Consider the following 14,841-nt stretch of genomic DNA (forward strand, 5'->3'; position numbering starts at 1 on the left):
TTTAGTAACATTCTATTTAGCCTTTATTTCTTTGTGTGGTTTTCAGTTTTTTCTTGTGATTGATTTTTTGTTTCATATCATTATGGTCAGAGAAGATGCTTGATATAATTTCAATCTTCTTAAAATTTATTGAGACTTCTTTGTGTACTAATATGTGGTCTATCCTAGAAAATATTCCATGTGCAAGGTCAAAAAATGTGTATTATGTTTTGGGGTGAAATGCTCTGAAGATACCATATAAATTGCCTTTGATGGTGTTGCTAAGTGGTTAGAGCATCAGCCCACTAACAGGTTCAATTCCCAGTCAAGAGTATGTACCTGGGTTGTAGGTTTGTTCCCTTGGCCAGTTGGGGTATGTGAGGGAAGCAACCAATCAATGTGTCTTTTTCACATTGATGTTTCTCTCTCTCTCTTTCTCTCTCTCTCATTCACTTACTCCGTTTCCCTTCCTTCTACTCTCTCTAAAAATTAATGGAAAAATATATCCTTAGGTGAGGATTAACAACAATAAAATAGTTACCACTTAAAGTCATCTGTTGTAGTGTATCATTTAAGGCTGCTGTTTCCTTGTTGGTTTTCTGTCTGAAAGAGCTATTCATTGATGTAAATTGGGTGTTAAAATTCCCTATTATCACTGTATTACTGTTGATCTCTCAAGATTTGCTTTACATATATTTAGGTGCTTCTTTGTTGAGTTGCATAGATGTTAACAAGGGTTAAATCTTTTTTTGGATTGCTCCCTTTATCATTATGGATTGTTCTTCTTTTTCTCTTATTATAGCCTTTCTTTTAAAGTCTATTTTGTCAGATATTTATATTGCTACCTCAGGTAGATCTGCTTTATCTTTCATTCTTGATAGGGTGGCGTTTTGTAGTAGATGTTTTATGGGATCCAATGGCACAGTCTCCTTGATCATACGAGCTGGATGCTCCAGGAATGTTCCTTGTGTGGAGTGTGTGCATCCTCCTATTGTAATTGAGTCTTTATTTATTTGTTTGTTTATTTTATAGGTACTTTATTGTTAAAACAGGCCACAAAACTAAGCTTTGGCTTGTTCTGCCAATGTACAAGCTAAAAATGCTTGGTTAGCAGTTGAGGAGCACTCTGTAGTAGCACATTTGAAAATTCAATAAAAATCCATATAAAGCAGATATTCAAATAGTTTCCATAGGAACACAGATTAGTGTGACCCCATTGCCTAGGCCTTCCACATTGTTCCATCTGTGCCAACGCTCCTTACAAAGACATTTAAAAACTGGCAATAATTAAGTTAAATGGTCCCCCCAAATTCCTTAAGGCAAGCTATACTCACATAACAGCTACAGTAATGGCATCTACATATTAATACAAGCTGAAGCGCAGGCTGCTGGTTGGCGTTTCATCCCACTCTCCCAGGCACAAAAAATAGGCAGAGTGTTGATGTCCTGCTCCTCCACCTCAGGTGGAAGTCGTGGTTCTGGACTTGCTGCAATAGTTGCCATGTTGGTCCTGACATCACAGAGTAATCAGCCAGCCTCTAGAATCCATTGAAAGTAGAAATAGAAGCAACAATGTAAGCACCCAATTTTTAAAGAGCATCCAGTTTTCCACATGCATCTCAGGCAAGCCAAAGCGCTCCACAATGTGATCAAGGCCGTCACATGTTGATTCCCATATGCTGGATGATAATACTTCTCATCTGGTTTGGGCCTCTTCTGCAGAAGGGGCTTCACGTGTGCATGATCATCATAGAGGATGCAACTAAATATCCATATACTCCATCATTTCACATAATACATAAGGAGTTTTTCTCATCATCGTTATCAGAGCCTGTTTGTTCCTTTAATACCAGTTTTCTTGGCAATATTAACTGCAAGTGTGAAAGCTGATGCAACATAGTATCTTCCCACCTCAGCTATGAGTGTTACTCCTGAGTCTGAATTGTCAAGGGCTGGATTGAATACACTGGCAATCTCTTCAAATTTAAGCTTTGCATCCTCAGATCCAGGAAAGTCGCCACCAATAATGCAGATGCATGTTGAAACCAACCTCACCTCCCATGTCAAAGACACAGTGGGCATCAGAGATGGCCTGCATGAAGTTCTCAGAATTGGTACAGCCACTTCCCATGTGGAAACTGACACCAATGACATCTTTTGCCCATCCCAAAAGAAACCTGTTGGTTTTCAATGTGGCACCAAATTTAACACTGAGACAACAGACAGCTTTGGAACCGTCAATGGCAATCTGCAAGACCAACTTTGCCTGTAGATGTTCCCTGGCAACTTTCATCAACTTGACTTCACTATTGAAAGTCATCATCTGGACTCCACAATTAACAGCATATTTAATCTGAGATACTTTTTTAAGAACTATGTTTTATTGATTTCAGAGAGAGGAAAGGAGAGAGATAGAAATATCAATGATGAGAATCATCTATTGGCTGCCTTCTGCACGCCCCCTACTGGGGATCGAGCCCACAACCTGGGCATGTGTCCTTGACTGGAATTGAACCTGGGACCTTTTAGTCCGCAGGTGTTGACACTCAATCCACTGGGCCAAACCAGCCAGGGCAAATCTGAGATACTTTTTTTTAAATAAGGATTTGCATAGATCATTCTCTCTGGAGGCATCCCAAGTGTCTGCACCAATTGTGTTTCAGTCTTGCTAGCACAGTCAAATCCCTTCCAGATGTCTTTCAGATGTCATTCTAGACATTATTCCGGATGTCCTTCCCAGGTACCTGCAGCCAGCCAGAGGGAGGGAAGCCTGGGCCCCAGTTGCCTGTGGCTGGTCGGAGGAGGGAAGCCTGGATTCCAGATGCGTGGGCTGAAGCAGAGGCAGTTAGGGGTGATCAGGCAGGCAGGTGAGTGGTTAGGAGTGATCAGGCAGGCAGGAAGAGTGGTTAGGGGCCATCAGGCAGGCCGGCAGGTGAGCAGTTAGGAGCTAGTGGTCCCAGATTGAGAAAGGAAAGTCCGACTGCTGATGCAGGATCAGACCTAAACCAGCAGTTAGACATCCCGTGAGGTGTCCCGGATTGTGAGAGGTGCAGACCAGGCTGAGGGACCCCCGTCCTGTGCACGAATTTTGTGCACCAGGGCTCTAGTATTATCATAATTGAAAAAGTCATCCTTTTTCTCTCATAACCAACTCATTCAGTACTTAAATTTTCCTATGTTTTTTTTCTCCTCTTGGCTAGGCATATACTGGTCTGTATTTAATGTGACCTTTGTTAGCAAGTATTTTGCACTCCAGAAACTGCAAGACCCTTTGTCCCTATTAGTGAGTTCCCAACATCTATTCTTTTTTTTTCTTTTGCTAAGGATTTCATGAGAACTTCAGTAAGGTATAAATATTTACCTCTGTCTGAAAAATCATTGGTACACATTTCTAGGAAATACATGAATGGCCTTTCCTCTGAGGGAATGGGAGGCAGAAGACCTGAGCAAGGGGATAAAGGAACAGAACCAGTTGAGCATTTGTAAAATGGATGAGTAATAGAATAGGCTTAAGGGAAGATTAAATAAGTAGAACTCCTCAGAATCTTTTTAATATGTGGAGACAAAGAAAAAGTAACCCATAGCTTGGGGATAAAATAATAAAACGAGTTGAGCCTTTGTAAAATGCATGATTAATAGAATAGGCCTAAAGGAAGATTAAGTAAGTATAAATCATCAGTACCGTTTTTGTATGTGGAGACAAAGAAAAAGTAATTCATAGTTATGTGAAGGAAGGAATGAGCATTATAGAGAATACTGCATAGTTAAGGGTATATATGCAGTGATAGTATGCATAAGAGTATACAATCACCATTTTCCATTTATATATTTAACTGGATTAGTTTGAATGAATAAAAGAAATACTTAATCATTATGGTAAGATATCCTATGTAATAAAAGGCTAATATGTAAATTGACTGAACTGTGGAACAACCAGTCCCTATGACGTGCACTGACCACCAGGGGTAGACGCTCAATGCAGGAGCTGCCCCCTGCTGGTCATTGTGCTCCCACAGAGGGAGTGCTGCTCAGCAGAAGCTGGGCTCATGGCTGGTGAGTGCTAAGGATGTCTGACTGACAGTTCCTGAAGGCTCTTGGACTGCAAGCAAGCGCAGGCTGGGCTCGGGGACCCCCCCCCCCAGTGCACTAATTTCATGCACTGGGCCTCTAGTATAGTAAATATACTAAAGCCAGATTAGAGACAGAGAACTATATGGGAATTAAATGAGTGAAACCTATTATGTGCTATGAATTTATTTTTATTTTATCTTTTTAATCCTCACCCAAGGATATTTTTTCCATTGATTTTTAGAGAGAGTGGAAGGGAGAGGGAGAGACAGAGAAAAACACTGATGTGAGAGAGACACATCGATTGGTTGCCTCCTCCACGAGCTCTGACCAGGGCCAGGGCCAGGGAGGAGCCTGCCACTGAGGTAAGTGCCCTTGACCAGAATTGAACTCAGGACCCTTCAGTCCATAGGCTGACGCTCTATCCACTGAGCCAAATTGCTAGGGCTGAATTTATTTTTAATGAAGAGTAAAGTAGAGATTGTGTTTTTTGCCCTTAAAGAGGTTTAAGGGTAAGAAAATAAGCAGAATAACAATTGGAAAAATTAATAACTATATCATTTCAATATAGAGATTTAAAATATATATATACATATATAATAAGACAGATATGTAACAAAAAAAAACCCAACCCACCCAAAACATCAATTTAACTACTGTCAGTAGAGCTAGGCTTAAAGTAAGTGACTTTTAATCTAAGAGCTCAAGATGAGAAGGAGCTATCATACAAAAAGCCCAAATCAGAAGAATTGTGGGAGATATAGCAAACTGAAAAGTCCTAAAAGATGAAAAGTAAGTTGGGACATGCTCTAAGATCTCAATAGGTCACTACAAGTAGCAGTGAAGAGGACAGTGCTGAGATAATGTGTTATAAGCAAAGGCATTTTAATCACAGTGGGTTTGATTTTAGTCTAAGAATAAGGAAAAATTGTTGAAAAAAAAAGTTCAGTATGAATTTTTCTTTTATCTTCACCCGAATCGTATGGAGAATATTGAAATATTCTGTAGAATCCTATGCAAGAGATTTAGGTTGTATCTAAACCTGAACATTTGTAATAAGTACCCTACTGATTGTAATCTATATCTCAATTTGAGAACCACTGACTTAAAATGTTTACAGGCATGTCTCAGAGATATTGTGGATTTGGTTTCAGACCACTGCAATAAAGCAAATATTCACCTTAAAGAAATTCACACAATTTTTTTGTTGTTTTCTAGAGACTATTCAGTTATGTGTACACCATACTGCAGTCTATTAAGTGTGCAATTGCTGGGGTGTTTCTCAGCATCTAGAAGGGTTCAAGGAATCTGGAAAAGGGGCTGCGCATAAATGAATAAAGACATGAAATATAAATTTAGAAGGCATATTGGAGGGCCAGATGGAAACTTGGTTTTAGTACCTAAGTTCTCTGAATCTCTGGACCCCTAGTTTTTATTAACACAAATTGCCCTAAAGCAAAGCAGATATACATATCAAAGGTAAGGCCTGGTAAACAATAAAGGATCATCAGATTGGGGAAACTGCCCTCAGCTGTCTGGCAGTAGGCAATAATAATGCAAGTCTTCAGCTCTGCTGAAACTGTCCATCAACCTTTTGATGGACTTCCTGTATTTATTATGCTAACTACTGTTCCTAGTCTCTAGCATGCAATAGCATTATGTCTAAAAGAACAATATACATAAATTAATTAAAAATTATTTATTGCTAAAACATGTAAACCATTATCTGAACATTGAGTATATCATAATCCTTTTGCTGGTGGAGAATAACATCAAAGATCGCTGATCATAGATCATCATAACAAATGTAATAATAACAAAAAAAGTTTGAAATATTGCAAGAATTAATAACCAGAATAGAACACAGAGACATGAAGTGAACAAATGCTTTTGGGAAAATGGTGCTGATAGACTTGGTTAATGTAGGGTTGCCACAAGCCTCCAATTTGTAAAGAACATAGTATCTGTGAAGCACAATAATGTGATGTACAATAAAATGAGGCATGCCTATAACTAATACCCAATCTTACATGAATTCTTATTTTTTTCTGGTGTTCCCTTATGTTTTTTCCTCCTCAAATTTTATAATAGTTTTAGAATTTCATTGGGCATTACTTTATCTTTTTTTTCTGTAAAAATTTTACTACTTTCAGAAAAAGGAACTACATGTTTGTTCTCTTGTTTTCTTTCAGATTTGGAGACCAGATATGAAACCAAGAGGCTACTTTCAGAAAATGACATTAATGAAATAAACTTAGTCCAGTGGAAGATAATGGAAAGAATTAACACACATGGCTTTAAGAACCTAATTTTAAAATATAATTGTGAGTCAAAAAAAAATTTTAAAGGACAAGAGGGATATTTTGGAGAAGTGAAAATAACATCTCAAAAAGTGTCCTCTTACCAGAAACATACATCTCTTACTCCATATCAGAGAATTCATTTTGTTGAGAAACCCTATGAATGTAAAGAATGTGGGAAGGCCTTTAGAGTACGCCAACAACTTACTTTTCATCACAGAATTCACACTGGTGAAAAGCCCTATGAATGTAAGGAATGTGGGATGGCCTTTAGACAGACTGCCCACCTTAATCGACATCAGAGACTTCATACTGTTGAAAAACTCTATGAATGTAAGGAATGTGGAGAATCTTTCATGTCTGGCCCAGACCTTAGAGTACATCAGAAAATTCATACTGGTCAGAAGCCATATGATTGTAAGGAATGTGGGAAGGCTTTCAGAGTGCGTGGACAGCTTACTCTTCATCAGAGGATTCATACTGGTGAGAAACCCTATGTATGTACAGAATGTGGAAAGGCCTTTAGACAGTATGCCCACCTTACTCGACATCAGAAGCTTAATACTGCTGACAAACTCTATGAATGTAAAGAATGTGGGAAGGCCTTTTTGTGTGGCTCTGGCCTTAGAATACATCACAAACTTCATACTGGTGAGAAACCTTATGAATGTAAGGAATGTGGGAAGGCTTTTAGAGTGCGACAACAACTAACACTCCACCAGAGAATTCATACTGGTGAGAAACCCTATGAATGTAAGGAATGTGGAAAGACCTTTAGTCGTGGTTATCATCTTATTCTTCATCACAGAATTCATACGGGGGAGAAACCTTATGAATGTAAAGAATGTTGGAAGGCGTTTAGTCGTTATTCACAACTTATTTCACATCAGAGCATTCATATTGGTGTTAAGCCCTATGACTGTAAGGAATGTGGGAAGACCTTTAGACTACTCTCACAACTTACACAACATCAGAGTATTCATATTGATGAGAAACCCTATAAGTGTAAGGAGTGCGGGAAGTCCTTTAGATTGCGCCAAAAACTCACTTTACATCAGAGCATTCATACTGGGGAGAAACCCTTTGAATGTAAGGAATGTAGGAAGGCCTTTAGACTTAATTCATCACTTATTCAACATCTGAGAATTCATTCTGGGGAGAAACCCTATGAGTGCAAGGAATGTAAGAAGGCCTTTAGACAGCATTCACACCTAACCCATCATCTGAAAATTCATAATGTAAAACTATAAGGAAGTCTCAGTCCTGTGTTGTAGAAACCTTATGAATGTAGTAATTCCTTTTGCTTCATACATGCAATCATCTTGGCATATGCAGTTTTATAGAATTTTTAAAATATGGTAATTTAGAAAAAAAATCTCTGAAAACAGATGTATGTGTCCTGAGCCTTGTCCCGGAGCAGATAGAACGAGTAACTAAATCAAATAACATCCACCCCAAATTGGCGAAGTAGACACAGCTGGTGAGACAGTTCACAGCCGTGAAGGGCAGAGGACACCTGGAGAATGGTAAAATCAGAAACCTGGGCTGGGGAGAACTGCAAGACCTCTCTCTCTCTCTCTCTCTCTCTCTCTCTCTCTCTCTCTCTCTCTGTGTGTGTGTGTGTGTGTGTGTGTGTGTGTGTATTCCTTTTTAATCTTTTTCTTCTTTTTCTTGTCCCTCATACCATTTTTTCTCCAATATCATTTGTGCTCTCTTTTTTCTCCCCGAATTCTCTTTTCTCTGGTGGTCACTTATATTGGGGTTATTGGTGTTGTGTGTACATTCATGTTTTGTTCCTTTTATGTCGTGTCTTGTCAAGGTTAATTTTATCCTGTTTGGCCAATGTGCTAGAGAGCAAGCCACATAACCAGACACATGGAGAGGAGACCCCATCCACAAACAGGTCAATAATACTCCAGACCCAACTACAGAGACAGTAAGAAGGCGGCAGTGAGGGAGAGAGTGTTAGTGAGTGAGGGAGCAAAAGAGGAGTGGGGTGTGTGTGTGTGTGTGTGTGACTGAGGCACAGTTAGAGCCTGCAGGACCTTCAGGGGCAGGCTAACTGGGCTTGCCTAACCAGGCAGCCTCTGCTACCATTGCAAACAGTCCTGGAGCAGCGGGCTTTTCCTCCTCACCTTTTTGAAGGGGAGAGCTGCTGTGACTGGGAGTCCAGCCTCACCTCCACCCAGGGTGCCCTCAGATAACACCCGGGACACTACAGCCACCTGCACCAAGGACCTGCTACCTTGGCTGTGGTCCCACTGTTACCGAGACTACAGCCACCCTGGGCACAGGCTCCTGTGAGTTCTGAAGCACGCTCCCCTCTGACTGGCCCAATGCTTTAGTCCAGGACACTGCAACCACATGAGCAGCAGCCCCACAAGCAGCCCGCTCCAGGCCGAGGAGCGTCAGCCTCATGCAGCCTGCCCCATCTGAGGAGCAGCAGCCATGCAAGTAGCCCATCCCCATTTGAGGAGCAGTAGCTGCTCAAACAGCCTGCCCCTGTCCAAGGAGCAGCAGCTGCATGAGTAGCCCACCCCAGTCCAAGGCAAAGCAGCCATGTGAGCAGCCCATCCCCGTCCAGTGAGCAGCAGCGGCACAAGCAGCCCACACACATTCAAGGAACGGCACCCCCATGCAGCCCACCTCTGTCTGGAGAGAAACAGCTACACACAGCCTTCACCCATCTGAGGACTGGCCGTGCCCGCAACCAGCCCACCCCCATCCGAGGAGCAGCAGCTTGTGAGAAGCCTGCCCCTGTCCAGAAGCAGCAGCTGCATGAGCAGCCCGCCTCCATCTGAGAAGCAGTTACATGCAGCCCGCCCCTGTCCAAAGAGCTCCGGCCCCATGAGCAGCCTTCCCCCATCCAAAAAGCAGTGGCCATGCAGCCCACGAGCAGCCCACCCCCATCTGAGGAGCAGAAGCTGCTCACAGCCTGCCCCAGTCTGAGGAGCAGCAGCTTCGTGAGCAGCCCACCCCTGTCGGAGGAGCAGCACCTTCACAAGCAGCCTCCCCACCACGAACCAGAGGAAATACCACTGCTGCGAACAGTGCCCACCAGAGGAGCCACTGCCAACTGAGGAGTAGCTGCTGCTGTGACTGCCTGAGGAGCAGCTGCTGCCCAAGGAGCAGCTGCCACCCAAGGAGCAGCCCCTGCACAACTTGACACCTAGATGCTTCAGTGAGAACAAAAACAAGTAGACAAACCCCCAAAGGAAAAAAAAAGGAGGAATCTCTAAAAAAGAAGCTAAGTGAAATGGAGGCATGCAATAAAAAACAGTGGAGGACTGAATTAGCGAATTAGAAAACAGGGAGACAAAACACACCCAAACTGAACTACAATGAAAGAAAAAAAAAGACAGGAGGAGAACCTAAGGGAGCTTTGGGACAACATGAAATGAAGCAACATATGAATAATAGGGGTACCTGAACAACAGAAAGAGGAACATGGGTTAGAAAATCTATTTGAATAAATAATATCAGAAAAGTTCCCTGATGTGGGGAAGAAAAAAGTCACACAAGCACAGAGAGTAAAAAAGAAGGAATTCTTACCATTTGCAACAGCATGGATGGAATTGGAGAGCATTATACTAAGTGAAATAAGCCTGTCAGAGAAAGATAAATATCACATGATCTCACTCATTTATGGAATATAATGAACAACATAAACTGATGAACAAAAACGGATCCAGAAACAGAAGCATCAATCAGTCTGTCAAACCTCAGAGGGAAGGTAGGGGAGGGTGGGGGTAAGGTGGAGAGGTCAACCAAAGGACTTGTATGCAAGCATATAGTTCTAACCAATGGACACAGACAATAGGGGAGTGAGGGCATGAGTGTGTGTGGGGGGCGCCAATGGGGCAATAGGACACATATGTAATACCTTAATCAATAATGAAAAACATTATTAAAAATGTCATTTAATGTTTTCTACCATTACTCAAATCTGATAAACTTCACATTCATTCTTAAAACTGATCTTAATATAAAAAATGTGGGAAAGACACTTACCTCTATCCCATCACTTACCTACTTGTATTATATTGAACAATATGCTGTTAACTGCTCTGTGTTACAATTTAGATTTGTAAAATCTATAACAATAAAAGAATAATACGCTAATTAGACTGGATGTTCTTCCAGACGATCTCCCCAATTAAGCTGAGGCTGCGAGGGAAGCCCGGGTCCCAGGTGCCTGCCAGGTTCTGGGTGCCAGAGGGAAGCTGGTGCCGGCAGCCAGGGGAAGGATGGCCTACTCTTGCATGAATTTTGTGCATTGGGACTCTATGGTAATATAATACTGTGGCTGAGTAATATTACTGTAAATTCATTGATATTCCTCCCTTCAAGAGGTGGAATTTACAACCTTTCCTCTTTAATCTTATCAGACCTTGACTTTGACCAGAAGAATATAGTGGAAGTGCCAGTTTCTGGACCCAGACTTACTGGTACATTTTATTTTATTTACTAATATTGGCATACTCTCTCAAGTTCAGACCCTGAACTGTTAAAAAGTTTGGCTATTTCTGTTGAGACCCCATGGAAAATGAGAATACATTGAGAAAGAGAAGTACCCACCAGGATACCAGACAGTTGAGTGAAATAGTTTTTGATCCTTCAGATCAGCCACCAGCAGAATGCCATTGAGTGACCTCAGTTATTGCTATATAGAACAGAAAAATTGATCAACTGAGCCCCTGCAGAAATTCCTGACCCACAAAGTCATGAGATATAATAAAATGGTTGTTGGCTTAAGCCTAAATAATCAAAGTTGACTTAAGATACTATAAAAAAAACTTGTACAGATCTATCAAAAAAGGAAAACATTTAATTTAATTATGATCTTGTTTTTTTTAAACCGGAATCGATAGTTTTGCAGTCAACAAGAAATAATAGATAACTTTAACAAAGTTTTGCCAGATCATTCTATAATGCACTATTTTAATGTAAATGCACTAAAATGTAAAATCTATATCAGTATCAAGATATCTGTAAGCATTTCAAATAGATTTTAGTAAATTGAACTTAGTAGTTTATTAAAATGATTATAAAACATAAAATGATCTACCAGGAATATCCAGGGACTTGATCTGTTTTGATTTAATTAGGTATCCAGATTTAGGTTTTCTAACCTGAGCAATGTAACAATATTGGAAAAAGTGACATGACTCAGCTCTGCTATCATAAATTGTTTCTCATTCTTGTTTATCTTCATTAGTTTTAAAAAAGGGATAAACAATGCTTGGTTGGCATGACTCAATGGTTGAGCATCGACCTATGAACTAGGAGGTCAGGGTTTGATTCCTGGTCAGGGCACATGCCCAGGTTGTGTGCTAGGGTTCCCTTTCTCCACATACTTGCTAGCACTTGCTATTTATTGATTGTAGCCATGCTGACAGGTGTGAGGTAATATCTCATTGTGGTTTTAATTTGCATCCCTCTAATGGTTAGTGACATTGAGTAGTTTTTCATATGTCTATTGGCCATCTGTGTGTCCCTATTGGAGAAGTGTCTATTCAGGTCCTTTGCCCATTTTTAAAATGGATTGTTTGTCTTCCTGGTGTTGAGTTGTATACATTCTTTATATAATGTGGAGATTAACTAACGTCTTGCCACATATATCATTGGAAAATATGTTTTCTCATACAATGGGTTCTCTTTTCATTCTGTTGATTGTTTCTTTTGCTATGTATAAGCTTTTTAGTTTGATGTAGTCCCATTTATTTATTTTTTTCCTATATTTCCTTTGTCTGAGGAGACATGTCGACCAAGATATTGCTCTGAGAGATTTATGAGATTTTACTGCCTATGTTTTTTTTCTAGGATTTTTATGGTTTTGTGACTTAAATTTAAGTCTTTTATCATTTTGAGTTTATTCTTATTTCATTTTTTTGCATGTACCTGTCCAATTTTTCCAACACCGTTGATGAGACTGTCTTTATCCCAGTGTATATTCTTACCTCCTTTGTCAAATGTTAATTGATCATGTAGGCATGGGTTGATTTCTGGGATCTCTGTTCTATTCCATTGATCTATCTGCCTGCTCTTATGCTAGTACCAGGTTGTTTTGATCATGATGCCATTGTAATAAAGTTTGATTTCTGGTATTATGATACCTCCAACTTTTTTTTCTCAAGATAGCTGAGCCTACTTGGGGTGTCTTTTTGTTCCATATAAATTTTTGAAATATTTGTTCTAGGTCTGTGAAATATGCCATTGGTATTTTAATGGAAATTGCATTGAATTTATAGATTTTTTTGGGTGGTATGGACATTTTAATTATGCTAATTCTTCCAATCCATGAACATGGTATATGCTTCCACTTATTTGTATCTTCCTCTTTTTCTTCAGTGTCCTCTAATTTTTCCAAATACAGGTCATTTATCATCTTGGTTAAATTTATTCCTAGGTACTTAATTTTTTTGTTGTTTAATAACCAATGGTATTTTTTTCTTTGTTTCTATTTCTGATAACTCATTTTTGGTGTATGGAAATGTCACCAATATCTGGATATTAATTTTGTATCCTGCTACTTTGCTGAATTCATTGATTAGCTCTAACATTTTTTGGTGAAATATTTAGGGTTTTTTATATACAATATCATGTCATCTGTGAATGACAGTTTTACTTCCTTCTTTACAGTTTGGATGTATTTTATTTCTTCTTGTCTGATGGCTGTGGCTCTGATTTAGAGTATTATTTTGAATAAAAGTGGTGAAAGTGGACATCCCTGTCTTGTTCCTGATCTTAAGGGAAACATTTTTAGTTTTTGTCCATTGAGTATGATGTTGGCTGTGGGTTTGTCATATATGGCCTTCATTATGAATGAGGTATGTTCCCTCTATTCTCAAATTCCTGAGAGTTTTTATCATAAATGGGTGCTAGATTATGTCAAATACATGTTTGAATCTATTGATATGATCATGTGGTTTTTATCCTTTATTTTGCTTATGTCATATATAATATTTATTGATTTGTGGATGTTGTACCAACCTTACATTCCCAGAATAAATCCTACTTGATCATGGTGTGTCATCTTTTTTAAAATATATTTTTTTTATTGATTTCAGAGAGGAAGGGAGAGGGAGAGAGAGAGAAAAAAAACATCAATGATGGAAACATCTTGGGAATGTGCCCTGACCAAGAATCAATCCATACCTCCTGGTTCATAGCTCAATGCTCAACTACTGAGCAACATCAGCTGGGTGGTGTATCATTAGTGTATTGCTGGATCTGGTTTATTAAATGTTTTGTTGAAGATTTTAGCATCTATGTTCATCAGGAATATTGGCCTATATATGTATTTTTTTAAATATATTTTATTGATTTTTCACAGAGAGGAAGGGAGAGGGACAGAGAGCTAGAAACATCAATGAGAGAGAGACATCGACCAGCTGCCTCCTGCACACCCCGCACCGGGGGATGTGCCCGCAACCAATGTACATGCCCTTGACCGGAATCGAACCCGGGACCTTCCAGTCCGCAGACCGACGCTCTATTCACTGAGCCAAACCGGTTTCGACCTATATATATTTTTTTTCTTTGTAGTATCTTTATCTGGATTTGGAATTGGATAATGTTGGCTTTGTAAAATGAGCTTGGAGTTTTCCCTCTTGAATTTTTTGGAATAGTTTGAGAAGGATGGGTGTTAGTTATTTTTTGAATGTTTGATAAAATTCACTTGTGATGCCATCCAGTTAAGGACTTTTATTTGTCGGGAGGCCTTTTTATTTAAGTACTTCAATTTTACTAGTTGTATTTGTCTGTTCCTATTTTCTGATTTTTCCTGATTCACTTTTAGAAGATTGTATGTTTCTAAGAATTTATCCATTTCTTCAAGATCGTGCAATTTTTTTGCATATAGTTATTGATAGTATTTTCTTATAATTCTTTGTATTTATTCAGTGTCAGTTGTTATTTCTTTCATTTCTGATTTTATTTATTTGGGTCTTCTTTCTTTTTCACTTGATGAGTGTGGTTTAAGGTTTATCCTCTCAAAGAACCTGCTCTTGCTTTTATTGATTGATGGTATTTCTTTTACTCTATTTTATTTATTTCTACTTTGATCTTTATTATTTCCTTCTATTCATTTTGGGGCTTTTTTTCCTTACCATTTATTTTAAGTATAAACTTTGATTGCTTATTTGAGTTTTTTCTTCTTTCTTGAGGGAGGACTTTAATGCTATGAATTTCCCTCTTAGAACTGCTTTGCTATTTCCTACAGATTTTTTGTTGTTTTGGTCTCATTTTCATTTGTTTCAAGGTAACATGTTATTCAGCCTCCACGACTTTGTGTATTTTGCTAGGTTCATACCATTATGGTCAGAGAAAATGCTTGATGTCATTTCAATCTTCTTAAATTTATTAAGAATCTTTTTGTTTCCTAACATGTGGTCTATCCATGTTCCATGTGCACTTGAAAATAATGTATATTCTGCTAATTTGGGGTGAAATATTCTGAAGAAATCAAATCCATCTAATCTAGTTTTTTATA

General features: G+C 39.2%; 1 protein-coding gene and 1 pseudogene across 5 annotated transcripts in view; one reads left to right on the plus strand and one right to left on the minus strand.

Annotated features, from left to right (window-relative positions):
- LOC307116010 (zinc finger protein 82 homolog) overlaps positions 1–8,039 on the plus strand; it is a 32,788-nt gene extending 24,749 nt beyond the window's left edge. For 3 of the 4 annotated variants that reach the window (XM_079799620.1, XM_079799622.1, XM_079799621.1), the window contains one exon: positions 6,240–8,039. In XM_079799620.1, the coding sequence (XP_079655746.1) occupies positions 6,240–7,597 (1,358 nt within the window). In that variant the 3' untranslated portion in view covers positions 7,598–8,039. The remainder of the gene's footprint in view (positions 1–6,239) is intronic. The other variant, XM_079799623.1, reaches the window with a different exon arrangement.
- LOC307092416 (ornithine decarboxylase-like) lies at positions 1,336–3,358 on the minus strand (annotated as a pseudogene). The gene is made up of 3 exons: positions 3,341–3,358; positions 2,568–2,664; positions 1,336–2,352 (listed from the first exon to the last, which is right to left on the minus strand). The product of its transcript is annotated as an ornithine decarboxylase-like (transcript).
- Positions 8,040–14,841: the final 6,802 nt, after the last annotated feature.

This window comes from Cnephaeus nilssonii (genome assembly GCF_951640355.1).
Source record: "Cnephaeus nilssonii genome assembly, chromosome: 20".
Classification (NCBI taxonomy): domain Eukaryota; kingdom Metazoa; phylum Chordata; class Mammalia; order Chiroptera; family Vespertilionidae; genus Cnephaeus; species Cnephaeus nilssonii.